The 27,398-nt window shown below is 36.0% G+C and overlaps 3 protein-coding genes and 1 pseudogene across 4 annotated transcripts; 2 read left to right on the top strand and 2 right to left on the bottom strand.

Annotated features, from left to right (window-relative positions):
* Positions 1 to 3,663: 3,663 nt before the first annotated feature.
* On the top strand, positions 3,664 to 6,736 carry LOC111793316 (glycerophosphodiester phosphodiesterase GDPD1, chloroplastic-like). The gene is made up of 7 exons (XM_023675153.1): positions 3,664 to 3,877; positions 3,969 to 4,150; positions 4,728 to 4,787; positions 4,897 to 5,175; positions 5,282 to 5,377; positions 5,620 to 5,816; positions 6,356 to 6,736. Exons 1-7 carry the CDS (start codon positions 3,781 to 3,783, stop codon positions 6,618 to 6,620), a joined length of 1,176 nt encoding a protein of 391 aa, XP_023530921.1. The 5' UTR covers positions 3,664 to 3,780; the 3' UTR covers positions 6,621 to 6,736.
* A 5,284-nt stretch (positions 6,737 to 12,020) lies between these two features.
* On the top strand, positions 12,021 to 13,433 carry LOC111793486 (NAC domain-containing protein 83-like). The gene is made up of 3 exons (XM_023675390.1): positions 12,021 to 12,419; positions 12,533 to 12,798; positions 12,924 to 13,433. Exons 1-3 carry the CDS (start codon positions 12,233 to 12,235, stop codon positions 13,203 to 13,205), a joined length of 735 nt encoding a protein of 244 aa, XP_023531158.1. The 5' UTR covers positions 12,021 to 12,232; the 3' UTR covers positions 13,206 to 13,433.
* A 5,617-nt stretch (positions 13,434 to 19,050) lies between these two features.
* On the bottom strand, positions 19,051 to 20,092 carry LOC111792168 (annotated as a pseudogene).
* Positions 20,093 to 23,158: 3,066 nt separating this feature from the next.
* Positions 23,159 to 26,681, bottom strand: LOC111792165 (V-type proton ATPase subunit E-like). 2 transcript variants are annotated; one of them, XM_023673501.1, is made up of 8 exons: positions 26,526 to 26,681; positions 26,272 to 26,445; positions 25,996 to 26,096; positions 25,637 to 25,793; positions 24,975 to 25,168; positions 24,148 to 24,247; positions 23,479 to 23,540; positions 23,159 to 23,332 (listed from the first exon to the last, which is right to left on the bottom strand). In XM_023673501.1, exons 2-7 carry the CDS (start codon positions 26,371 to 26,373, stop codon positions 23,505 to 23,507), a joined length of 690 nt encoding a protein of 229 aa, XP_023529269.1. In that variant the 5' UTR covers positions 26,374 to 26,445; positions 26,526 to 26,681; the 3' UTR covers positions 23,159 to 23,332; positions 23,479 to 23,504. The 2 variants fall into 2 exon arrangements, with proteins under 2 accessions (XP_023529269.1, XP_023529268.1); XM_023673500.1 differs by having other exon boundaries at positions 23,159 to 23,540.
* Between the last annotated feature and the right edge of the window lie 717 nt (positions 26,682 to 27,398).

The following is a 27,398-nucleotide window of genomic DNA, read 5'->3' as shown; positions in this document are numbered from 1 at the left end:
CAGTGCCTTATCTATTGAACTATGCTTAAATTGACAAGCCAACAACCATGGTTAGTTCTACTTAGCTGCCTTCCATTCTCGCTCCATATAGGAAACTTCTTCAACTTTAGGGGGAATATGTGAGATTGTAAAGGAAAGAGAATTCGACCCCGGCTTTGCCTGAAGCATGCGAATGGATGAGATTTGTCTTTGAAGCAAGTTCATTCAGTGCATAAATCGTTTGCGAGTGTAGTTGACTAGTAGTATCATTAGGCTAAATGCTCCGTATCCTTTGTGGTAGTCATTCTAATTCCTTTGCTGCTATTGCAACTATGACTCCCGCTCCGTAAACTATGCTCGCTGCCTATTGGGTCTCGTCTCAAGCTGTGGTATGGACGGAGGTTCCTACCTCCGTCACAAATCCTTACAAAAAAAAAGGGTAGCTAGTGCCCTTAATTGAATGACTTGAAATACTTATTCGTAACAAGTACGATTGGATTGGTTGTAACTACACCTACTCTTAGTCTAGTCTTGACCTTGACTTTTTTAGGGATTCCCTAAAACGTGAGCATCTTGTATTTTGTACTCGAACCTTAGTTATTAATTGATGTTTTAAATAGGTGAGCTCGTACGAGTCAATCAAAGTCAACCCTTTAGACCTACAATATTGCAACGTGGAATGACCCTATTGAGTATGTCAGCCCTTGTACATCTAAAGACATGTTTTTTTTTTGTCGTCTAATAATAGTTCAAAGGATAAAATACATGTTTATTATTTTAAAAGTTGATGATTTATACTTTTGACCTTTTAAAAAGTAAGGTTATATTAATTACTTACTAAATAAGTAAAGAAAATTAGTCAAATTTCTCTTCTAAAATTACTTTTAATTTTTTTTAATAGAATATCTCATTTTAAAAAGCATTTTTAATTGGACACAAAATGAAAAGTTTACACTCGGTCTTATTTTTTTAATTTAAAAATATTCTTAACCATTATTTTTTTTTTTTTTTTTTTTTTTTTTTTTNCTAACATGTGGCACAGACGTGTGTCACAGTGTGGGCGAGCGTGTCGAGGCGAGTGTCTCAAGTGACTTCCTTTGAAATGGATTTTTCAAGGACAGTATCGAGCGGCACGGAGTGCTGATATTGCGCCCTAGTCCGCGTGTTGGAGGTTGCTACATACACCCGCTATCCGGCACGGTATCGGTAAATGACACGACATGGACACTGGAGGACCAATGCCTTGATAGAACCCAGATGGATGGATGTTCAAGAAGTCCCGATGAGATGAGCGACACGCGGGCCCGTTCTCGATGGCATGACCAAACGAGTTGTGATGGCCGATGACACCCCAAGACTCAGGATGACGTCAATACATATGGGCCATGTCGATGGAAATCGAGATGACAAGATGAGACGCGATGATGCATTGAGAGACCTTGGCCTCGAACAGAGGCAAGGTCGATCCAAATGACTTGGCCTAGTGTAGAGCCAAGTTGGTTGTGTCGCAGACGTTGAACATGCACGCGCAAGCGGCGTGTGCGGTCGAACAAACTTAGATTCCGCACCAGCAATATTCGATTGACGAAGACAAACCTTGCCAAGCTCCAACGAAGCCACAAAACAAGGACAAAAAATATATATGGAGCTTAATTCCCCTTAAGACTGGTCGTGAGCGTGTCAAGATTATGAAGCCGCACTTTAAAAATGTAGGACCGTGACAATTGTATATATATATAAAAGGTAAGGACACGTAGGCTTTTGTTATTAATGACGTGGAAAGATAATATATTCTAGAAGGAGAATAATATTAAAGAAAATTAGGAGCTGGATCCTTGCTGTACACATTTACGTTTTAGTTTGAATAGCATCTTGTCCCACGTGGCAACACCTCACCCCTCATCTACCCCTCTTTTGTACTTACCTACAAAAATATGTCAATTACCGTTAAGTTATGTCTATTTTTTTAAATGTTACTAATTATTACGAACATGAAGTATCATTTTTGTTGACTTTTTTTAGTTATGGGAAATTTGTTCGATATTTGATTTTGGTTGATGCCGGCGAGTTAAGAAATACTTTTATTTTCTTAAAAATTAAATTAATATGTAAATTCAAATGTGTTTATATGACTCGATAACCCGACGAACCCAGACTACCCGACTCAAACTATAAAAATTGATTTTGATATATATTTTTTCGTTTGGGTTGAGTTGAATTTTTGAAAAGTGAAAAATTCAAGTCGATTCACGAGTTGACATTTTTTTAGACAGGTCAACTCGACCCAACTCGAAAATAGGGTTATAACCTACCTTTTATGGTACTTTTAAGATATTATGCAGATTAAGAATATTAATATTTATAACTGAATTTAATGATATTTTGTGATATTTAAGTTTGATGAGATTTTAGTTATTAATGTAACTTGTGTTATAAGTAAGTAATTTTTTTTTTAATTAATTAAAAAAACCCGACAACTCCCATAATGGGTAAGTACCTTGTGTCATAATTGAGAAATTCTATGGCTCGAATCTTTAGAGAGTTGTGAATTTTTTGGTTGCTCGAGACTCGGGACCCCAATCCAACTAATTTTAAATTTTGGATGAGTTAAAAAGTGTCATGTCCCACATTGGTTGGGAGGAGAACAAACTACCATTTATAAGGGTGTGGAAACCTGAGGGGGAAGCCCAAAAGGGAAAGTCGAAAGAGGACAATATTTGCTAGCGGTGGATCTGGGTTGTTACAAATGGTATCAGAGCCAGACACCGGACGATGTGCCAGCCTTCTCGCTGTTCCACGAAGGGGGTAGACACGAGGCGGTGTGCCAGTAAGGACACTGGGCCCCAAAGGGGGTGGATTGTGATGTCCCACATTGATTGGAGGTCAGCCTTCTCGCTGTTCCACGAAGGGGGGTAGACACGAGGCGGTGTGCCAGTAAGGACACTGGGCTCCAAAGGGGGCGGATTTGGGGGTAGTCCCACATTGATTGGAGGAAGGAAAGAGTCCCACATTGATTGGAGGAAGGAAAGAGTGCCAGCGAGGACACTGGGCACCGAAAGGAGTGGATTGTGATGTCCCACATTGGCTGGGGGGGGGGGGGNGGGGGGGGGGTGTGCCAGTAAGGACGCTGAGCCCCAAAGAGGGGTGGATTTGGGGGCAAAGAGTGCCAACGAGGACACTGGGCCCCGAAAGGGGTGGATTGTGATGTCCCACATTGATTGGGGAGGAGAACATTGGCCCCGAAATGGGGTAGATTGTGATGTCCCACATTGATCGGGGAGGAGAACAAATCGTTTTTAAATCAAAGAGTGCCAGCGAGGACGCTGGGCCCCGAAATGGGGTGAATTGTGACCTCACACGGAGGTCACCATTTATAATAGCGCGGAAACCTTACCTAGTAGAAGTATTTTAAAGTCTTGAAAGGAAGCTCAAAAGGAGAACCATATCTAATAGGTGAATCTACCTGTTTCAAAAAGATTTAAAATAGAATTAATTAGGAATCTAAAAGGATTAAAATATTTTAGAGGAGAAGATTATCCAAAGAGAATATAATTAATAAATTTAAAAAAAAAAGAAAAAAAAGGAAAGGAATATTCGCTAAGAAGATTCCCTTTTGTATGTTTCGTTTCACCTTCCTTCTCTCACCTTTCTCCTTAAATACCTCATCTCGCCATAACCATCCGCCATAGCCAATATCCGTTTAAGCTTTTTCCCAAGGCCTTGTGCCTCTAAACTCACCACTCATTTTCTCCTCCCGCCGCGGCCGTCCTTTCTCTCTTTTATATATCTATCTTGCATACAATGGCTCTCAAGGCCGTCCATGTCTCCGACGTTCCTCACATCGATCAGGTGCCGGACAATGCCTTACTGGCCATTTGCCCAAATCGAGTCTCCAAAGGTAGTTTCTTGTTTTTTTCTTGTTTCTATTGTGTTGGTGAATGTTGTTCTTGATCTAAATGGATTTTGATTCGGGGGGCTCTGTTTTGTAGGTGTGGAATTGGGAGGGAATGCGTTTAGAGCCTCGAAGTTCTTGGTTATAGGGCATAGAGGGAACGGTATGAATACGTTGCAGTCTTCAGATAGGAGAATGAGAGCCATTAAAGAGAATTCGATCCTATCGTTTAATGCCGCCTCTAAATTTCCCATCGATTTTGTTGAATTTGACGTTCAGGTTCGGTTCCGATCTTTATTTGAATCTTTTCTTTTCATCTATTCTCTCTGTTATTGATGTTTCTCAGAATTTCTTTATCCATTCTTGTGTTGATTCTCTTACGTTGTCGTCGTTGTTTGATCGCCAAGTTTCTATCCGATGAGAATTTCTGTTAGTTGCCATGAATCTGTACGTTACGTGTTTGCCGCTAGGTTTTTGATCTTGTCTGTGCGCGGCGCGATTCCGCCGGGTCGGGGCCACGATTTGACGATTTTTAGTTTCCTTTTTGGGAATTTGTCGTGACATAAACCGATTTTAAAATCTTACTCTACGGACAAAGAACAATTTAATTTAACCTAATTCCTCTTCTCTCTCTCCATTCCCTTGATTTTTCTCATCCATGTTCTTCCATCGATGGATTCGATTCATGTTCATCTTTCCATATGCAAATTACGAAGGGATTCTGATTATCTGCCTGCTTTTTGTTTCTCCTTTTCCCCTTTTCATTCTCTTAAGTTCAATGGACATAGAAGTAAGGAGAGGTTGATTTAGCTTAAGGAATCAGGGAAGTGAAAACAAATTGTGGTGATTTTTGTAGGTTACAAAGGACAACTGCCCGGTCATATTCCACGACGATTTTATTCTCTCTATAAACAACGTAAGCTCATCTTTATCCTTGTTCTGTACAGATTTGTTCTTATGGTGTTCTTGTGTTCTTTAGTTTTTTTGTTTAGATCAGTATGTTTGATTCTGATCTGGGATTTCAGGGCACTGTTTTTGAGAAAAGAATCACAGAGTTATCCCTCCCGGAATTCCTGTATTACGGTCCCCAAAATGATTCCCAGGAGGGAAATTGCTTGCTTAGAAAAACTCATGATGGGAAGATTGTAAATTGGAATGTTGAAACAGACGATAAGCTTTGCACTCTGGAAGAAGCTTTTCAGAAAGTGGAATCTTCTTTAGGCTTTAATATTGAGTTGAAATTTGACGACCACATTGTTTATGATCATAGTTATCTTACTGGTGTTCTTCAGGCAATCTTACAGGTGGGAATGGGAATCTCTAAAAGATTGTTCTTGTCTCTCTCTGTTATTGCTTCAGCCATTGTTTTCATGGAAACTTAGCTCTGGTTTTGTTGTTGTTCTATGACAGGTGGTCTTTGAGAATGCTAAGGAGAGGCCCATCATCTTCTCTACCTTCCTGCCCGATGCAGCATTGCTCGTCCGAAAGTTGCAGGCGACATACCCTGTGAGTTCTTTTAGGATGAACTGATCTAGCAATTTCTTGCATTTTCTTCTCGAACCCAAAATAAATTATTCACACACAATGTGCTTCCAACATATGTGGTTTGGTTTCAATTTGCTCCCAACATCTTAGAACAAATTAAGAAGATTGAGTTGAACTGTAAAGAGAATTGTGAAACGTTCAAATCAAAACTGAAATCAACCACATATTTAGCTTGATCACACATCTGTTGCTATGTGATGAAGGTTTTCTTCTTGACAAATGGGGGAAGCGAGCTGTATCATGATGTGAGGAGAAATTCTTTGGAGGAAGCTTTGAAACTTTGCTTGGAAGGTGGATTACAGGGGATAGTATCAGAAGTTAGAGGAATTTTTAGAAATCCAGGGACTGTTAAGAAGATCAGAGAGTCAGAACTCTCCCTCTTAACCTACGGAAAACTGAAGTAAGCTTCTGCCATTAATGCTCATGAATTGGTTGAAAGTTTCTGAAATGTTTTGAGTTAATGTGCCATTTGTGTTCTTGAATACGGTAGTTTATAATATGTTTTATGCTTTGAACAACCCTTTTGGATGATCAATGTGCCATTAGTGTTCATCATGGGTTGGTTGAAGTTTTTTGAAATGTTTGGATAGATTGAACAACCCTTTTGAATGATCAATGTGCCATTGGAGCTCATGAATTGGTTGAAGTTTCTGAAATGTTTGGATAGTTCGAACAACCCTTTTAGATGATCAACGTACCATTAACTCATTAATTGGTTGAAATTTCTGAAATGTTTTGTTGGTTTGATCAACCCTTTTGGATGATCAATGTGCGGCATTAGAGCTCATGAATTGGTTGAAATTTCTGAAATGTTTGTATAGATTGAACAACAACCCTTTTGGATGATGATCAATGTGCGCCATTAGAGCTCATTAATTGGTTTGAACAAGCCTTTTGGGTTAATGTGCTCATATCATGAATTGATTGTTGAAAATGCAGCAATGTGGCAGAAGCAGTTTACATGCAGCATTTGATGGGAATAGAGGGAGTGATAGTTGATCTTGTGCAAGAAATGACAGAGTCGTTGGCGGATCTTATAACGCATCCGCCGACGAAGGCGATCGGGACGGGAGAAGAAGGGAAGGAGGAAGGAAGTGAGCGAAATGAAGGAAAGGTCAAAGTTGAAGGGGACATAAAGCCTCAGTTCTCGGAGAGGGAGCTTTCATTTCTTTTGAAGCTCATCCCAGAACTCATAGAGCTCTAACATTACTTTACATATTTCATTACACAACCAAGAAGAAGCAGCTTTTTTCTTACTGTTGTATATAATTTTTGAAGTCAACCTCCAAAAATTTTAAATTTTGACACTTTGTTTTCTTACTCTCTCTCTCTCCTGTGTGTCTTATATTTGTCCGGCCATGAGGCGGACTAATGCTTATCTTATGTGACAACACTACAGAGCGACTTCTAGGTGGACTCTTGTGTGACAAGACTACAGAGAAAGCGGTGCTTTTGTATAACATGCTATGGTTTCAATGCCCTTACGAGGTAGTGATGAGTTTCACCCGCTCTAAGCCTAACCTGTGTGCGGTTAGGAAGATTGGCTACAATCTGGGTGGGTCTACTTTTTAGTTGGAGTGAAATTGGACGTGCAGTACTTTTTTATACATGACCCAAATATGCGCACATAGACCCAGTAGTGCGTATACCTACTCCTAGAGCCTTACCCTTCGACCAACGTGCACGCATGATGCTGAAAGCCATGAAAGGAAAGGTGCACACATAGTATCGTAGAGTACAGAATATCATAGTGTATGTATATGTACTAATCGTAACAAGGAAGTATCTCGATGCACGTGACATACAAAATGCATAAGGTTCTCATAGCTTTAAATCATGACATACTCTTCTAATGATACTCATACTTTCCTTCTTTTCATAACATAGAGCCCCGTAAGACATACATATCTAATACTTCATATTTTTCATGATTCACATCTATGACTTACCAATGTCTCAAAGATATATAGGTCTTTATCATTATTGTTGTGTAAATACGGGGTGTATGATCGGTCACCAAAATCATGTCTACACCAACGAAGGCTAAAATGTCTCAAAATGTACTATAGAATGATGTGACTAGTTGTCAATTCTTCTTACCCAAGTTAGTATAACTTGTATCATAACGTAAGTCATCACACAACACAGAACACGTCAAACAATCATAAAACATGATACAGGGGCCACAGAGCTGAACATCAAAATGAAAGACCGAAGACATGTACATGACACGAAACGAAAGATGAAAGGTCAAGCTCAATCACTACTTCACTCCTTCACTCAATCACCTATTTATCCCGGAACTGTGGCTCACACGTCATTAATACAACATACAAGTCCTCCAACAAAATATTTTTAGATTCGTTTAACCTAGACTCTTTCATGTATGGCTTTAAATATAGTTTGTCTTATAATGGTATTTTATACATCATATTAATTATCATTGTTCTTTCTTGAGCAAGCCCATAGTTTTGGCCCATGTAGACTCTTCAGCACATAGATTTATTTATTTTTAATGATTTTTTATTTAAAATTTGGTTAAATTAATAAAAATACCAATAAAGTATTTTAAATTAACCTAAAATAAAATAAAGTTTAAAATTTAAATATCAAAATACTATTTTAAAGTTTTATCTTTAAAAAAAATTAGAACCATTCTAAAATAAATAAATAAATGTTTTACAAATTATTATTTTATTTTTATTAGAAAACAAAATTTTAAATAAATATCCAGAAGAATTATAGTTGGGTTGAATTGAATTTATTATTTAATAAAAGTTATTTGAGTTGAATTTATTATCTAAAAAAAAAGTTATTATTTCTCAAAACACGGATAACATCATTTCAAATATTTATTTTAACATATCGATATAGATATGTACTAGAAGCACATGACTCGGCTAAGGCTCGAGATTTTAAATGATAAGACTTGGGATTTTTTTAATTCAAGAATAAAATAGACATTTTGAAAGTTTGTAGATTAAAATAATATTTAAAAGTTGTTAAATGCTGATGTACGGAAATATTTATTTATTTTTAAGTATAAGAACATAAGTGTAATTTGCAACCTATAAAATATAAAACGAGACCAAATCTTATACGTACAGGTGTTCAAAACACTCGATGACCTGAAAAACTGAAATGTTTGAAAATAAATAAATAGATATTTTATTAATTAACATTTTACTTTTATTGGACTCGAAATTATTTAAATCTAAAAAATATCTTAACCCAACTCATGAACACTCTCGTACATAAATACATACATACATCCATACGTACGTACGTACCATACATGCATACAGACACGCATACATACACACATATATATGTACCACGCATACATGCATACGTACATACATGCGTATGTACCACACATACATACACACACATACATGCATACGTACGAATGTATGTACCACACATACATACACACATAGATACACACACATGCATGCATACGTACATACATACGTACGTATGTACCACACATACACACACATACATACACACATACATGCATACATACGTACGTATGTACCACACATACATACACACATATATATACACACATACATGCATACGTACATACGTACCACACATACATACATACCAATAGAACTAAACAATTATGAGTGTTAAATTAATGGAATATTTTTGTAATTACTAAATAATTTGATAAATCCAAATAATAAATAATTAACTATTTATTTAAAAGAGAAAAAACTTTGAGATTAAGAAATGTGTTTTAAGATAGTAATCTAAAAAGGGTTTGTGAATGATATGAACAAATCAACATTTGAGTGTTCATTAAGTAATTTATCATTATTATTACTAATACCATTTACTTATAATTTCCTTCCTTTTCGAGGCTTCCCAAATATTTACGTTCACATTCCTTTTCCACGAATCCCGAGAAGAAATGTTGTCGTTGTCGGGATCTGTTTAATAATTAATTTCTAAGTAGGTAACGACGTAAATGGAGAAAAAATATTATAGTATGGTTTATTAGACAATATTAAGCGATCGAAAAGTACGTATTCGTTAACTACGTTAAGAAATATGCTATGTTGAGCTGATAAAACTAGGGGTGTCTGTAGGCTGGGTTAGGTTCGGTTGAGACGTTTTTAGGTTGGGTTAGGTTCGGTTGAGACGTTTTTTAAACTCAACCGAATTATTCTAGCTGAAAATATTTAGGTTCTAAACAAAATTACATATTATTTTCTTTTCTCTTCTTAGTTTAACTATTGTAAGGTCAAGAATGAACTATCAATCTTTGAGACAGTAATTCGTACCTCACCTAATGAACTGAGTACGATAGTCAACATCTAATATACGATAATCAAATCTCGATAGCCTAGGGTCGAGATCAAATTATCGATTTTTGAGACGATAATTCATACCTTACCTAATGATTTAAGTACGATCGTCAGCATCTAATATACGATAATCAAATCCGTCAGCATCTAATATACGATAATCAAATCTCGATAGCCAACATCCAATGAACCGTAAAGAAATCTATAACTTTGGAGACTTGTCGATCTTGTATACACGTCGTACCTGATAAGAATAAAATTAGCGGACGGGAATCTGTAAATAGCGAAATTGGTTCGATTTTGAAGGTTATTTTTTCATATCATAGACACCTTTGCTTAATATGAGTAGGTTAAGAAACAAATATATTCTATGGAAAAACAATGGGATGAGACTAAATGTTCTTATATTTTGTTCAATTTTAGATTCTTAATTTTTTATTTTTTATAATAAAAAAAACATGAAAAAGAAAGGAAAATTATTCTCATTCTCCATTTTCATTAAATAAATTACACCTAAATAAAATTATTATTATTATTTTTTTAACACTCAAAAGATATTACTATTTTACTATATAAAGTTAAATATTTGAATTCACATTAAACATTTTTAAACCGACTTAACTTTATTTAGTTGATTGGCTTCAAAGTTAAATGGTTACTTTTAGGAGTTTATTAAAAAGAAAAAGGTAAAATCTCAATTGAGTTCTTTTTTTTACTTTTTTTTTTTTTAGAATTATATTTTTCGGCTTTAAATTTTTAAAATAATTATTCTTTTGACTTTCGTCTTTTTTATTTTTTATTGTTTAATAGCGAAGATCAGCACTTGTCGCACTTTTGAAGGCATCGAACTAGCAATTGTGCGGCACTCACTTTCCAACGACAAGTGAGCTAAGCCAATTTGTTCTTGCGTCGCCTACGGCCAAGCGACGTATGATCGAGCCTCTAGCCTCGGTTTTAAAAGAAGGTTTTAGAAAACGAGGGTAGAGAGAGATTTTCGAAAGAGACGTTATATAAGCAAGCAAGAGAGAGATAACAACGGTTTAGCATATATAACCTTGGGTAGGGAAGAGCGATAGACGAACAGTGCATGATCAATTCGAGCATAGCTGAGTAGATAAGACACCAATAATTAAATTCGAGCATAGCTGAGTGGATAAGACACCAATAATTAACATTTAATATATAGTTCAAATATGAGCAAAGTAAGAATGCTTAGGAAACCGAAAGAGTATATTTGTAGTTTAAATTATAATTATGGATCCAAAAATACTTCATGAAATTTCAACTGCTTACCGATATATATATATATATATTTTTTGCATTACTCTATTTGAAGTTTAGTAATGATTCTGGTTCAATCCAATTTGATCATCTTTCGTTATAAACATTCTTCTTTCATTGGAGACGACAAACACAACAAATTTCAACTAAAATCAAAGCTCTTCTTAATTCGTCGTTGTCTCGTAAAAGTCCAGTATGAGTCGATCAAAATTTTAGCAACAATAGTTGACGTTGTCTATAGAGAAGAAAAAACTTTCTTAAAAGATATGCATCGAAGGCAAGAAGCTGTACCTCCTCGACCTCCTACTCAACAAGGTCAACTAGAGGAATAGAGAATGCAAAACTTAAAAGAAGAATAAGTTGAATAGTCCAATACTTGCTCGGATTCTAATCAAGCCCCTCCATTGAAGACCCATATGGAGGAACAACTTGTCAAGGATTGTTGGAGTCCTACATTGGCTAATTAAAAGGAAGAGTCAGTATATAAACAAGGAATATTATCTTCATTAGTCAAATTGTGAATCTCGACAATGAAGTACTATTACCGTAAACTTTATACCATTCTTATCCTTCTTTCTGTTTTCACTTATTAACCTGCCAATTTTGAAAAGAAAAATTAATAATTTAACCTTCCAAAATTTAAAGATAAAAATGTAGAATTCTTAAATATTTTTATTATATGGGTAAGAAATAAAATTAAAAATAAATAAATAAAAAAATAAAACCTAGCTTAGGGTAGCGTGTTGGTAACAATTTAGAAAGAGGCATTTTTGCCTTTTAGGGGTCACGCGGTTGTGAAAGCAACAACGCCGTCATAGACAACAAAGGAATTCCGTTTCGAAAAAAGTCAAAAAAAAAAAAAAAAAAAAAAAAAAAAAAAAAAAANCTGATTCTGAATTCTAGTCGGACTAGGATTTTTCCAATTTCTTGCGTTCCATAAAACGCAACACAAGGAAAGATCCTTGTCTTTCTCACACCACACCACTCCCTCTCTCTCTATCTCAACCCTTCATCTCTTTCTCTCTCTTGTTCTTATTCTCTCTCTTGTTCTTATTCTCTCTCCTGCAGTCCAGATTATTATAAAAACCAGAGCAAACCAATCCCACATGGATTCTTCTTTCTTTTGCATTTATATTTCAGAGTTTCTTTGAAATCTAATCTTCATCATCAGAGAACAGAGGGTTTGTTGTGCAATACTTACTCTAATTTTTTTGCAATGGAGAAGACCTCAAACTTTGTCATTAATGGAGGGATGATGAGATTACCTGTTGGGTATCGATTTTGCCCCACAGATGAGGAGCTGGTCGAGCACTACTTGAAGAGGAAGGCGTTTGATTTGCCTCTCCCTGCTTCTGTCATTCCTGACTTTGATGTCTTCCTCACAGATCCATCGGCCTTTCCTGGTAACACAACTATAACAATTCAAATTCAGCTCATTCCTGGGTTTTAATTTCTTAATTTCTATGAATTGATTGGATTCCGTGTTGTTCTTGATGTTCTTGTTGTTGGGTTTTAGGGGATTTTAAGGAAAAAAGATTCTTTTTTAGCAAACAGAGGAGTTTGTTGAGGAGAAATACTGGGTGTGGGATATGGAAGTCCACTGGGAAAGAGAAGTTGATTGTTAACCAGGGGATTAACAAGGTGGTTGGGCTGAGGAAATCTCTGGTTTTTTATGAGTCAAAAGTGTCTGAAAGAACAGCAACGACTCGGTGGGTCATGCATGAATATCGACTGCCACGCTCTGTCTCTGTCTCTGCAACAACAACTCCCAACTCAACACAGGTAACAGACAAGTTTGACCATGGACGTACTCGTGCCAAATTACAACACTGCCCTTCTTTCCATCAAAAGAACTGATTCATTTCATACTTTGTTTTGTTTTGTTTTGTTTTGTTCCTAAAATGCAGCTGGAAATGGAGGATTGGGCTGTGTATTCTTTGTTTCAGAAGAGAAGAACGCCTAAAAAGAAAGAGGGAAGGAAAGTGGCGCAGGGAAGTGTAATGGGTTTGTTGAGGGTGGAGGAGAATGGTGGGGAATTTTCTCAGCCTTGTTCTTCGTGTTCAAGTGGAGTCACTCAAGTCTCTTCAAATGGTACGGAAAGTACAGATCAGGAAGAGAGCAGTAGTGACTTAGGCTTAGGTTTAGGCTTTTCTTCTTCATATTATGAAGCTCACGTGAGAGGGGTGTGAATTGTGAGAGCTTCCCCACTCTCTAATGGCTGAAAAAAAGTTGAATTTGTTTCGTTTTTGGGTTACTTTGGGCTCTGTTTAAGCAACGAGATTGAGTCAAAAAGAGAAGAAAAAATGGCAAATTTAACTACTACTACTACACTACTCTACTCTTCCACAGAGGGAAAAAACAAAAGAAAGAAAGATGTCTTTTTAATTTCCACCTTTTCAATGCGATTTGAGTTTCAACTTTTTGTGTGCCATGCTTCTGTAATCCAATCCTACCGAGTAATCATGGGGCTGAAGGAAGGGAGGAGGAAAGTGGGGAACTTTTTATTTTTTATTTTTTATTTTTTTTTTTTTTTTTTGGGTCTTTTGAAGATTNGGTGTTTCCATATCAAAAACTAGAAGCTAACTCCAAACTATAGAGAAAATGAGACAATTTGCAGTTCATACATGATTGAGGATGGTTGAGAAGGAGTCTTATATTGGCTAATTTATGGAATAATCATGAATTTATAAGTAAGAAATACACAGGTTTTTTAGAAATGCTCAAAGTAAAGCCACTAGAGTTTTACTCATGATTGAGGATTGTTGGGAGGAAGTCTTATATTGGCTAATTTATGGAATAATCATGAGTTTATAAGTAAGAAATACACGAAGTTTTTTAGAGATGCTCAAAGTAAAGCCACTAGAGTTTTACTCAAAGTAGACAATATCGTATCACTATAGAGATCCATGATTCTTAACGTAAAATAATAACAAAAACAAACTTAGCATCCATTACAGCAAGCAAAGTGTTTTTTTTTTTCTTTTTTTTTTTTTTTTTTTTTTTTTTTTTTCNTTCAATCCAATTGAACCGGCTAGAGGGAACCTTCAAGTGGGGCTGTTCTTAATGGCATCCATTGACAAATGAACTCGATGCCCCATGACTAAATTTAATGTCTTCTCAAATCCTCGAATCTCCAAGACTTTGTTGTTATTATAGATTTTTATTGATTGTTTAAAGAGAGAGATTCCCTCGTCTTCTTCAATGGCCGTAGTAGTTTAAATTATTAGATATAGGTTGGATGTGTTTTCTCCTAAAGAATGGCGCCTGTCTTAATGAGATGGCTGAGTACTCTTTTAAAATAAAAGTATAATGTTTTTTATTGGGAGGGAGGGAAGAACTACCAAGCTTGGGGCAGCACAACGCATCCCCACGGTGAGCTACGAGTATGAGATTCCTTTTGTCTACTAGTAGAAGACCAGAGAAAACACAAATATCCAGAAACTAAAAAAATGAAAGAATAAAAAAGAAATTTCCTTATGCCCTTTCGAATTTTGTTGTGCTTCAATATTTCAAGAAATTGAATGTTTTTTACGGCAAAGACAAGCAAAAACGACGTCAGATTCCCTAAGCAGCAGAACAGTAAAGTGGAAGTCTAAAGAGAAATAGTTGAATGGGTAAGCAAAAGTTGGTTTCTTGCAGCAGAGGTTTTAGAATCTTTGAAGAGATGATGATCTTATTAAAACGATGATAAAATTCTGCACGCCACAACATTGAAGAAGACAGATGAAGATGTAAAGAAATAAAACCTGTAAGTTCTGGTGCGCAAGCTCCTGAAGTGGACCTGTCATGTCAATTTCAGAAGAATTCATTAGCAAGTACGCGAGGCTCTGGTATTTTCCATGTGAATGCATATCTATTTAAAGCAGCAAGTAATGGCATTTCCCACAACTTTCAAGGCAATAATCTTGAACAAGATGAAAGAGAGAATTCAAATTAGTAAATGGTTCATAGGGAAAAGAAGATCTAACCCCATCAACCAATATTCAATTAATAATTGGTTTGTCAATGTTGCAGCTGATACACTACGCAATCCTTGGAAGTGATCAACAGTAAATCTCCCAAGCTTGTCTCGACTCTCAAACAGAGAGTTTTGCTTCAATTTGGGTTACTTTTTTTCATAAAGAGTACGTCTGAAATCTCATGCAGGAGCACCAGCAAGAGCAGCTGACACAAGAAACTTGGCGAATCCGCACGTCTTCAGGATAACTTTGTTCTAGTTTGAAGCATCAATAGAGTCCCTGAAGCGAACCAAGGAAAACTAAATGCACAAAAGATAACTTTAAAATAAATAACACGGTAATCTCATATATGACTGAGCAATAGGCTTAAAATCATACGCATATTTTGCAAGCAGACTTTCCAATCTTGATGTGAGATCTCACATCGGTTGGGGAGGAAAACAAAACATTTTTTATGTCTCTCCCTAAATAGAGACGTTTTAAAAACTTTGAGAAGAAGCCTAGAAAGGACAATATCTGCTAACAGTGGGCTTGTGTTGTTACACTTCATCTTTCAAATCCAAAAATAACTCCTGAACTCAAAATTCCAAAAGAATTCCCTTTAGCTCCGCATTATTTTGATTTTTACTTCTAGTAAATGCATAGATAGATGGGAAAACACTATAAAGGAGTCCTCTCCACCAAAGAACTCTGAAAACTGATAGGAATCGCGGATCTCCACAATGGTATGATATTGTCCACTTTAAGTTTAAGCTCTGTGGCTTTGCTTTGGGCTTCTCCAAAAGGCCTCATACTAATGGAGATGTATTTCTTATAAACCCATGATCATTTCCTAAATTAGCCAATTTGAGACTCCCTCCCAACAATCCTCAAGAGAAACCTCATCCTGGAACAGTCACCTCTTTTAAATATCAGCCTCACCTCCAGCTCTTTGTATATAGTTTATATTAATCCACAGGCTTTTTAGAGTTTCCATACTGAATTAGGCCACGAACCACCTGAGGGGATGACAGTCGATAGCCTCCATTACTTCTAATGATTTTATGTTGAGGTGTAGCTTCCAATGAAACTATTTCGTTACCAATTCCAAGACCCACCAAGAGAACATGAAGTGTCCAGCCTTCCATAGAAGGACCTTCAAAAGGAAATTCCCCCCACAATCTTCTCAATTATGTTAGCCACATCAACAGGGCTTTAAAGGCTGAAATAGTGAAATGTAACAAGTGGGAAGATAGAATGCACCAATTGCGAAAGCGAAAGTGTCTCCTTTCAGGATTCAAACTTTCTTCCCCTTTCGTAATTCATTTGGCACTCTTTCTACCCTCTGCTCTTAAAACAGTACATGTCGGCCTTTCACAATAGAAAAACAAGTAGTTCAGAAGCCATGACGTAGAAGTAATAAAAAAGAGAAACAGCAATGTAGTAAAAGGAAAGGGTTGCTACTATTGTCAAATGCAGCATCATCACGCAATTACACCAAGTGAATTGCGAACACTATTATCAATGACCTCGCAATTGTGGAGCAAAAGAATAAAACAGAGAGATACCTCAAATTGCAAACATATTGAGTTGTTTCAATCAAACGCTCAGGAATGCTACGAAGAATAGAAGCTATTTTCCATAGCTAATTTTTATGCATCAAACAAATTGATTCAAGGCACAATGTGCGAAGAACAGTTTGTCATGTCTTATATGTTTCAACGGCACAAATAAAACTTTTCAAAGCACTATATACTACAAATATAAGGATAATGGAATCCCAAGAGATCGTTAATACTTAACAGCAAACCAACTTACAAGAGAAGACATGGATGGAGAAAGGAAATTCCCCTTTTATTTCATGGAACAAGAATCAGGTTTTACTTGATGCATTTCCATTTCACATGTGCCTTGTGTTAGTATATTCATATTAAAGATCAAAGATGTAGAACAAATCTAAAACTGTTCACCTGTCTATAAAAACATTGCATGAAGGTCATTGTAGCTTTGATAATCATTTCCAAGTTCGTGACAACCAAAAACAATCATATGGATAATAAGAAGAAAAATATTAGATTTAGAAATTATATCATGCACAATGCCTTGTGAACCTTGCTGAATTCTATTTAACAACATGCAGGAGAATAAGCTTTTGAGGAAAGAGTCACACACAGCCAATTTTGCTCTGCACGGTAGAATTGCTAATCAAATGAAACAATACCTTAAGCTTACATGAAGAATCAGTTGATGGATAAATTGTTAAGAGTACCATCTTACAAACTTTTTTCAACCAACCAATTAAATGGAATTTTTCAATAACACAGCATGAGGAAACAACACTTACCGTAGATAAGCAGCTCTAAGTTTGTCTGTAGAATGATTGCACAAATTGATTGTTTTGACGACAATCTAGACTGTTCATCTAGAGACTTTATGGTCAACAATAACCATCTTTAAAATGATCAATCCTACTCGAATCTCTAACAGTAATTTCCCTTATAACAATCTGTGAGATCACCTTGATTGCAATTTGCAGCATGACAGTCTCGCGCTCACAAATTTTTCATTAAAACTATTGGTGACCCGTCTGGTGTGTCGAGTAGAGCAAATGCAATTGATAAGCATCTGCTGCGGTATTAAAGAAACTAAATGTTGATATCCTTATCCATGTCATGAAGGGCCCAAGTTATGTCTGGTTTATATCCTTTCTTATCCATCTGCATCGTCAATGCATCAATCTTCCTCAAAATCTTCTTCATCCGGGGATGTGATTTATCAGTCGCTGAGAATACATGAGTCTGATGTTTGATTTCAACCCAACTATAGGCTGGGACCTTACTAATCCCTCGGTCCCTCATCATCTTCTTGACCTTTGAAACATTGTCCCACTGACCAGCTACAGCATAAATATTAGACAGGTTGATATAATGACCAGCATCTCGAAACTACATATTAAAAAGCTGATTCGCTGCTTACTTAGTCAACTTATGATTCTTATGACTTCTGCATGAGTTAAACCACATAATCTCATCAGACTCAAATGGCATTTGGGCCTTCAACTTCTCAGCTTCATCAAATCCTCTATTTTGACACAATACATCAACCATCGATGCATAGTGTTCCCTCTTTAGAGTGACTTCATAAATTTGAGTCATGGAATTGAAGTGCCAAAGAGCTTCTTCAACAAAACCACAGTGACTGAATCATCTGCTGAAATGATATTTTGAGCATAAGCTGAGATTAAAGCACTACACGAGACAGAATTTGATTGCTTCTTCCATCAACCCCTCATTTGAATAATCTGTCATTACCTTAAAACTAAACTGAATCCTTTTTCAACCCGGATGTGTTATATCCGGATTGTACGAGGATCCAGCTGGTTTATATGGTGTGTTTGTGGACGTAATAAGGTCGGGGTTTGTGTACGGTTCTAGCTTGACGAAATCAGCTTATTCCTCACTAGCCCTTGCTGTTTGATTATTGTCCAAATGAAGAACACTTTATAGCAATAGAGGAACCTTTGTGTCACCGGACTATCAGTATAGATATTCCGATTATACGAGGCTCCATCTGTTTGTTATCAAGTGCTTGAGAAGCAATTATGTAGCGAGACTGATGACTGTCTTAAGTCAGATAATACGCCTTTCTGAGGGTTTACACGCCCTGCGTGAGGATAATGCAGTAACCGAAGGAAATGCCACTACGCCTTCGGTATTGGCACTCAGTGGATGGAGCCCTACGGATTGATCAATTCTGATTTATGTTAACAACAACGTCAACCATCCATCAGAAAAGTAAGAATACCAACCCGCGATAGGTGTGTTAAATTATCATTTGCTTGGAGAGCTGGCAAGCTAAATAAAAGCAACAGGTTTTGCAATAAGCATCAACCAACGAGTTGCAAACCATGAGGATGTTAGGAATCACAACTCTCCATAATGGTATGATATTGTCCACTTTAAGCATAAACTCTCATGGATTTGCTTTGGGCTTCCCCCAAAAGGTCTCGTATCAATGGAGACTGGAGCCGTATTCCTTAGTTATAAACTCATGATCATCCACTTAATTATTCAATGTGGGACTCACTCCTAACAATCCTCAACAGCGGTTGTACTCATGTCCGAGTTTAATGACACGGGCATGGATTTGAATAATAAAATTCTTAGTTTCCAATTCACCACAACCTGATAACAAAGTCACTAATCTCATAATCTGGTTCGTTCCCTCCCCTTCTCATATCAGCATAAAGCCTACATGCTTCTTTAGATTGGTTAGATTGCAAACACCCACAAATCAGAATTGTCCATGACACTGCCCTACGTTCCACCATGCCATCAAACAACTCTCTAGCTTAAAATAAGTTGCCAAACTTAAGGTAACCAGAAATCATCACGATCAAGGAGATCATGTTTTTGCAAGGCATTTTATCAAATACCTGATGTGCGTAGAAAAGATCTCCTCTCCGTAGAAAGTCACTGACCTGGAAGTTAGAGCGGCATATATTTTCATTGAAACCAGTCTTGACAATATGGGCATCAATAAAATGATCACCATCGAAGGATGGTGTTGAAGCTTTGAGACCTTCTTAGAACAAGATTTTTGAACTAAACTCGTTCTTAATGGCTTCATATAAATTCAATTACCATTTAGCCAAAAAATTTGAAAAACCACATACACACACACGCATATTTATCTCCTACAATCAAACCGAACTTTACTAATTAATGGGTAATCTTCTGAGGAAGAAAATCAAAGATGAATAGAGTTACATGCTCTTCAGATTGCAATCCAGACGTCAATATTGCAAAAACCGGCGAGAAAGTGCTTCCAATCTGAAGATGTCTTCCTGCTACAGAGAGCATTGCCCAGTTGTTGAGGCTTCGACTCGTTCAAGTCGAGTGAATGATTAATGGTAAAATCTTCTTGTTCGCTATTGCCATCTTCAGAGTATTTCGAAGTGAAAAACTCGATTCAAAAAGAGATTGATGATGAATGGAACAAGATCGAGATTCTTCTGAGAAGTTGGAGTACAAACAAAGGCGCGAAAACTTTCTTTGCTCCAATGGAAGAAAACGCGGGGGGCGGGTTTCTTCAACTGTCTGGGCTGGGCTTGTACTTGTCCTACTATATGGGCCTCAATTATGGCCCATATTATATGGGCTAATAAAATTCAAAATGGGCTATTTTGACGATTATAAAATATTATATTAGTCAGTCGAAATTATTTATTTTTAAAGAGTTAGAGAATAAATAATAACAAATTAATTATAAAATAAAATAAATTTATAGTAAATATATGTATAAATAAATGTATGACAAGCAAAATAAAATAAAATAACTATAACTATAACTTTTTTATTTATTAAGACTCCGACCTTTCTTTTTATTACCGAATCGTTTGAACACTTATTCAAATTTTGGCATTTATGTTGTCTAACCTTAAAGTTCAATGAAAACTAAATTTTAAAAAATAACTAAGGTATAAATTTTGTTTATAAAATTATTATTAAAATATATAAATACAATTATGTTATTATTAGGCTTAACTCCGACCAACACAGTGGTATGATATTGTCTACTTTGAGCATAAGCTCTCATAGCTTTGCTTTGGTTCTCCAAAAGGCTATTCCTCACTTATAAACCCATGATCATTCCCTAAATTAGTCGATGTGGGACTTTCATCATCTAACACCTCCCCTCGAACAAAGTGCGCCGCCCCTTAATCGAGGCTCAACTCCTTTGGAGTCTTAGTCATTTTTTACTACCTTCGAGGAAGCTTGGCTTCTTTTTCTTTTGGAGTTCTTTGTTCGATATTTGAGGATTTACCAATCTATTGACAGACTAAGTTTAGGCATCGTCCAACACCTTGATAATGTTTTAATAGCTAATATTTTCCCTAAACCCTAAATAGTAAAACGACATTTCCACTATATTATAAAAACATTACTACAGCATAAACAAAGTAGCAATAAAAAGTGACACGAATGTGAACATTATATTAATAATATAAGTATTAAACCTTTTAAATATGTATTTTCATCTATAATTTCATAAAATTAAGACTTCGATGTTCGACAAAATTCAACTGCTTAACTTAACCAAATACTAACCCGAGGAATAAATTTTTTGTTTTTATATGTTGGTTTAAAGAAAAGGAATATTGCACACTTGCCACTTTATTAAAAACTCATCTAATTTCGAACAAGTCAAGCTAAGTGTTATGGATAAGGTTATNGCTTTTGGCACTTCGATTCCAATCTCTCTTGGAACATTCTTCAATTACTTTGTACCCATAACACCCACATCGTTTCTTTCTATAAAGTATTAAGGCTACAGAATCTTGAACTTTTTCTCTAAAAGTATCACCAACATAACATTTCGATAATGAGAGAATCTTTGATGTTACTATGAGAAACCACCTGGAAATCGAACGTGTACTGTTCAAGAATATTTTTTATTAGTTTAGTCGTGAAAGATATGGAAGAAAGTTTACATAGCAAAAGGGAATGAATATACGTATAGATAATAATAATCTTTCTCTTTGTTGCAACCGCCGATGCAAAGGTTTTTCTCTTAGAAACTGTTATGTTCATCTTGACACGAATTGTAAGACTCGTATCCAGGATTCAGATCAAGATTCAAAATTCTCCTTCGGCACCTATGTGTCTCGACATTCCACATTTCCATGTGACATAGTCACGTTACTTACTTATTGCTTCTAAGAGTGAAGGTTATTCTCATAGACCAACACGAGTCCTTTCAGCATGTTTTGTTCTCACTCCCATGCATTCTAGGAAAATTCTCACGAGGTCACCTAAACATAGAATTGTTCCAAGCAAAGTGAACTTAACTTTGAAGTTCCTATGATTGAGCTATCGAACCAAAAAGGAATGTGCACCTTGTTAGTATAGATAGTGACTTTCAATTCTGTTAATCTTTCTTAACTATCGTATTTTCAGGATCCCTCTCATTCGAAAGTGGTCTCGATTCATTCATGTACCCCTCTTTTACTTGGGTGTTACATGCTCACCAACTTCCACCTTAATTCGTCCCCCACATCTTATTAGGAGAGGTACCGCTCTAATATCATTTGTAACGCCTCATACCCAAGATTCATATCAAGATTCAAAATTCAGATTTGGCACCCATGTACCCCAACATTCCTACATCCTCTGCAACATGGTCACTTTACTTACTTCTCGCTTCTAAGAGTGAATACTACAAACCAACCCAAGTCCTTTCAACATGGTTTATTCTCACTCACATGTATCTTAAAAAAAATTCCAAGAGGTTACCCAACTAGAATTACTTCAAACAAAACACGCTTAACTTTGGAATCCTTATGATTGAGCCACCAAAAAGGAAAGTTCACCTTATTAGTATAGGCAGTGATTTCCAATTTTTTTAAGCTCCCTAATCATCCTATCCATTCTATCCTCAAGATCTCTCTTATTTGGATGTGATCTCAACTCATTCATGTATCACTCCTTTACTCGGGTGTCACATGAATGGTATAGAAGAAAAAAAAAAAAAAAAAAAAAAAAAAAAANTCGACCTTTTTAGGGCATCTACACATGAAGATCAGCCTACAAAAGTGGTCAGGCAAAGCATCAGAGCTCAAGATAAGATGCTTTTATGGAAAATACCACAAATTCTTATAACCTTGGCGTTAGGCTTCAATGAAATTCCCTCATGAAGCGTCCTCCTTGTTGATATCTCGAATTTTCAAAAGACTTGATAGTAAGATTCTTTCAACTTATATAACCATATATTCTATATTTGGACAGGAATGAAATTCATAAATTATGGGACTGGTTGAATTACAACCATGAAAAATAAACTATAAACAATAGGTAAGATATCAAGAAGGATAATAATGCATATGTATGAGATTCAAGGTCATTACAGATCAAGTCCTGTCCCTATCTATCAAGGATGAACAACTTCTAAAATTACAGGCCTCCCATGAAGAAAATAATCGAGGAAAAACTGGTTCTTTTGCCAAAAATATTTTTTAAGATCAACCAAGAATAATTTTCGTTTCAAACAAGCTGGTATAACCTAATCCATCCGAAACTAAAGGTAAGGATATTTTCCGACTCATTAGTTATAAAAACTATCGTTCAAGAAAATGCATGACAAGATGGGGGAAATCAAATTAGGATAAACTATTATTCTTAACTATACCTACGAGGATCAAGACATAACTTGAAACAACAGCCTTTAGAAGAGAAATGTCATATTACATTATAAGGACAGTAGTCTGAATGATGTGCACATAAGAAAAGACTTAAAAACTAAAGGAAATATGAAGCTGGAATAATACTGATACCAGAAATACTATGGAGTCGATAGGGGGCACCAAACTCCCCGTAGAGCTGTGAATCAAACACCAAGAACAATAGTAACTATCAGATAAAGAAAATCAAAGAATGCAATACTTATTGATAAGCAACATTTGGGACACATATAATTCGCATTAAAAGACCAAATTTGGACTCATAAATTATTTCACAGGAAGCACCATGAAAGAGTCGAAAGCAGTCCACATCATGCAGCAACTTGACTGAAAAGGCTTTTTCGGATCTGCCAATAAGAAATGCAGCTGTAAGTACTCTTAAACGTGAACGTTATGACAAAATGGAGAAACGAAATAATCATTGACAAGAATTGTTGGCCTGATATAGGAACTTACACTTGGTGAACTGGTGATAAAAGAAAGATAGAATGCAAACAGCCCAAAATACAGTATTTGTACAATTTTATTAAAAAAATTAATATTAACATCCCCGAATAACGAATTTTCCTTTGAAAGCTAATATGAAGTAAAGGAATCGTGTCGTAGATATATTAGGTTAGTAAAAGGTTACAGTGCGAACTCTTTATTCTCAAGCTAGGCTTAATTAACCATAAGTTAACACTATGCATCCAGGGAAAAATTTGAGTAGTCAGTAAAGAATCACAAACAGTGCATGACCTGTTAACATTGGGTTTACTCCTTGTCATCAAGCAAAATAAATACATACATACATGCATGCATACATACATACATATATATATATTATAAATTTAAATCTTTTTTCCTCTCTAAAAATGATACATGGCCTTGAGTTTTTCAGATACCCACAAGCATTTGGTAATGTAATTAGCATCAAATAATAGATAGTAGGGTATAGTTGAGAAGAGAAACTACCTCAGGAAGCTTTTTACGGAACACGACATCCAACCTAGCATCAAGGGTGTTCTCACAGACAATCTTCCCATCTCGAGATGCCATTACTACACCTCCAGAACTGAACGATCAAAACTTGATATTAGAAGTGTTTACAGATATTTTCTTGACTTTTCTAAGCAAATTGGTGAGTACAGAACCAAAAGGCAAAAATCTTACAATACAAGGCTTCAAACAATTTCAAAGGGAACATTGTCGATTATATTCCTGTTCAATTTCCTACATTGCATTCTTGTATTTTGAGTTATATTAAGCACTCCCGTAGTTTGCAAAATGTACAACCTGAATCTATCTATAAATTAAGACAGCTAGTTTTTAATAGAATCAGTAAACATGGGCAAGTAGAAAACGTCATGCGTACCATCTCTATCAAAGTTTTTTTTTGGATAGGAAACAACAATCTCTATCGAAGTAACGGTAAACTTTATCAGAATGGTTTAATTCACAGACTTGGAAATAAAAAACATGGGCTGTTTAAAACTATTGTCTAAATAGAAGGGTACAATCTGCATATTGTAACAAAATGCAGGAGTAATTAGTTATCTGTCTTCTAAAAAAAGTATGTGCCCTCCCCCAGGGCAGGAGTAACTAGCTACCACCCTTGAAAAATACGATGCCTGGCACGCAAAGTATGCAAAAGTTAATTTGCAATCTCTAACACACAATTTTTCCAATGCTGGAATAAATTATAACCGTTTACGGAGAAAGACACCAACGACTGACAAAGTTTTCAGAAGCAGGAACGTTGTAACAAATTAAATCCTACAAAAATGAAAAGGAAGGATTACCAAAAGGGACCGTGATGATGGTGATGGCTTGGACCGGGTGGAAGATGGACATGGTCAACGATGATCTCTGGCTCATGAACTTCCGCTTTATTTGCATATTCATATGCTGCTGAACTCAGCACAGACTCCACCAAATGGAGGTCACTTTTGCGGCATCGCAACAAAACAGCTGGCTCTTTCAGTCGAAGCAAGCTCTATATAAAAAACAGACTTGAGGCAGTGGATAACACAACTAGTATATCTGTAAGCATATTTATCCCATAGCAACCATACAAACCCAAAATCTTAACAGGAAGATCAACCTCCACAATGCATTCTAAGCAGCAGCCATCAACAAAAAGATTGAGAAAAGAAAACTCAATCATCGTCTATCGGGTGATTTGTAATTCAATTTGATGCCTTACAAATAGAGAATTTTATCCAACCAGAGTAATGCAAACCAGGGATTTATTCTGGATATTTAAAGTTCCTTATGATCAAGCACAAATCTTTTGTGTGGAATTCTCTTTGGTGAACTTATAATCTCGTAAATAAACAACATTGAGTAGCTCTCACATTGAACTCTAAAGAACAATAACCAGCAAATAATCACACACGCAGCAAACTTTATGAATTATAAGTTAGTAATTCTTTAATGTGGATGAGGTTTGGAATTTACTAACCTGAACAATGAGTTCCTTCAACAGATTTTTGTAGACATGTTCATTTCCGCTGACATTAAGAAGTTCTTTTGACGCTGCCTCTTTCATGGAGTTCACTACATCATCCTGTGCTTGCAGAACTTTGATCCGAGAAGCATTGAGCTGCATGGAGTACTCGCTGAAACAAAGCATCAATTACACGAAGATGTAATTCAGCAACTACATCCTCTTTAAATTATAACAAAGGAAGATTGAAATAAATAAGGATAAAGATCTTTCCAGCAATTGAAAATTGTGCACCATAACAAACCAAGCCACTGAGAAACATGAATAATGGAACTGTAATAAGCAGATTATGAGGAAAAAGTCGAAGTAATTACATCTTCTTCCGAATTTCAACTTGCTTCTCCTTCTTCTCATACTCTTGCCTGATTTTCTTCTTCTCTGCCTCAACCAGCTGCAGCTTTTCAATATTGAATTCCTACAAGAGGAAAAAAAAAACAAAAATCCATCCATTCTGTTCAATAGTCTATGTAGACAGACAAACACATACATAGCACATACGAAACCTAGAAATTCTTTAGTAAATCCGGCCATCCAGAAGCGGAAACGAATAGAAATCAAAGAAAATGGTAAAAACAAAGCACCAAACATACTTCTTCAGCAGAGACAGAGATCTCGTTGGCCTTTTCCTCAGCTTCCTGGCGGATGAACCTCACCATCTGCTGGATCTGCTTGGAAACATCAGCGTCATTCATCTTGCCGATCCTTGAATCTAATCGGAGAAGATCCAATCGGTGCGATCCAAGCCCTTACAAATCCAAGTAAGCCTGGATAGAAAACAAAACCGTTGGCTGCTTTGAGTAAAAACCAGTGAAAGATCGAGAGAATTGGATCAAGAACAACGTACCTAGAGCGATAGAAGAGCAAAAACGACGAGCGATGGGCGATGGATGAGAGCAGGTACCACAGAAAGTGAAATAGATTGTCAGATTCGTAAGAGGAGGGCCCCGCTCAACGTTGGCAACGTGAGAGAGATTGGGACACGATCGCAAAGAACTATGACCGAACACGCAGGGAGAAAACTGATCGAGGGTCACAATTTATCTCCAATTTAATACCAAATTATTATGGAATTATTATACATTTTTATACCTATATTGAATCCTACTACGATCTAACAATCGTATGGTAGTAATTTGATACATTAATTTTCCGAGTATATCAGCGATCACTCTTAGACTTTTAGTGTCGATCAACAATTATTAGTCGATTATCGTTGATTGTTGGTGTCGATCAACGATTATTAGTCGTATTTTATCGTTGATTGTTGGCATCGATCAACGATTATTAGTCGTATTTTATTGTTGATTGTAAGTTAACATTTTTGTTCGTTTGATCCGTTCTTAAAGAAATGTCAATATATCACAGATAAATTTAAATATACGACTAAAGTTTATCACTAATAAATTAATATTCCTCTCTAATAGACCTCAGTCGTATATTAAATTTTGTCACGATAGATTTGGTATTTCTTGATAATACCGCAATGATATTAAAAATAAATTTGGGACTAAAACGTCACTGTTATCCGTATCATCGACTTCATGATGTTTTTTTTTTTGGTAAAAAGTTGAAATTACAATTAAAATTCTACAATAAAATTTTTTTTTAAGAGTTTTAAAAGTACCATTGAATTTTTAAAAAAACATCTCTACCGTTATAGTTAGTACGGTTAGATAAACACGATGATATGATATTGTCCACTTTGAGTATAAGCTCT

Source organism: Cucurbita pepo, chromosome LG04 (genome assembly GCF_002806865.2).
Source record: "Cucurbita pepo subsp. pepo cultivar mu-cu-16 chromosome LG04, ASM280686v2, whole genome shotgun sequence".
In the NCBI taxonomy this organism is placed as follows: Eukaryota; Viridiplantae; Streptophyta; class Magnoliopsida; order Cucurbitales; family Cucurbitaceae; genus Cucurbita; species Cucurbita pepo.
The sequence above is the reverse complement of the archived record's forward strand: the minus strand, read 5'-3'. Positions and strand labels throughout refer to the sequence as shown.

What these genes read in the sequence shown, in the direction of transcription:
- LOC111793316 (XM_023675153.1), top strand. Translation starts at nt 3,781, where the DNA reads ATGGCTCTCAAGGCCGTCCATGTCTCCGACGTTCCTCACATCGATCAG. An exon ending in TTGTTGAATTTGACGTTCAG is followed by an intron (nt 4,151 to 4,727) that starts GTTCGGTTCCGA and finishes TGATTTTTGTAG; the next exon opens with GTTACAAAGGACAACTGCCC. An exon ending in AGTTGCAGGCGACATACCCT is followed by an intron (nt 5,378 to 5,619) that starts GTGAGTTCTTTT and finishes TATGTGATGAAG; the next exon opens with GTTTTCTTCTTGACAAATGG.
- LOC111793486 (XM_023675390.1), top strand. Translation starts at nt 12,233, where the DNA reads ATGGAGAAGACCTCAAACTTTGTCATTAATGGAGGGATGATGAGATTA. An exon ending in AGATCCATCGGCCTTTCCTG is followed by an intron (nt 12,420 to 12,532) that starts GTAACACAACTA and finishes GTTGGGTTTTAG; the next exon opens with GGGATTTTAAGGAAAAAAGA. An exon ending in CAACTCCCAACTCAACACAG is followed by an intron (nt 12,799 to 12,923) that starts GTAACAGACAAG and finishes CCTAAAATGCAG; the next exon opens with CTGGAAATGGAGGATTGGGC.
- LOC111792165 (XM_023673500.1), bottom strand. Translation starts at nt 26,373, where the DNA reads ATGAATGACGCTGATGTTTCCAAGCAGATCCAGCAGATGGTGAGGTTC. An exon ending in TCTCTGTCTCTGCTGAAGAA is followed by an intron (nt 26,097 to 26,271) that starts GTATGTTTGGTG and finishes TTCCTCTTGTAG; the next exon opens with GAATTCAATATTGAAAAGCT. An exon ending in TCCGTAAAAAGCTTCCTGAG is followed by an intron (nt 23,541 to 24,147) that starts GTAGTTTCTCTT and finishes TCTTATTGGCAG; the next exon opens with ATCCGAAAAAGCCTTTTCAG.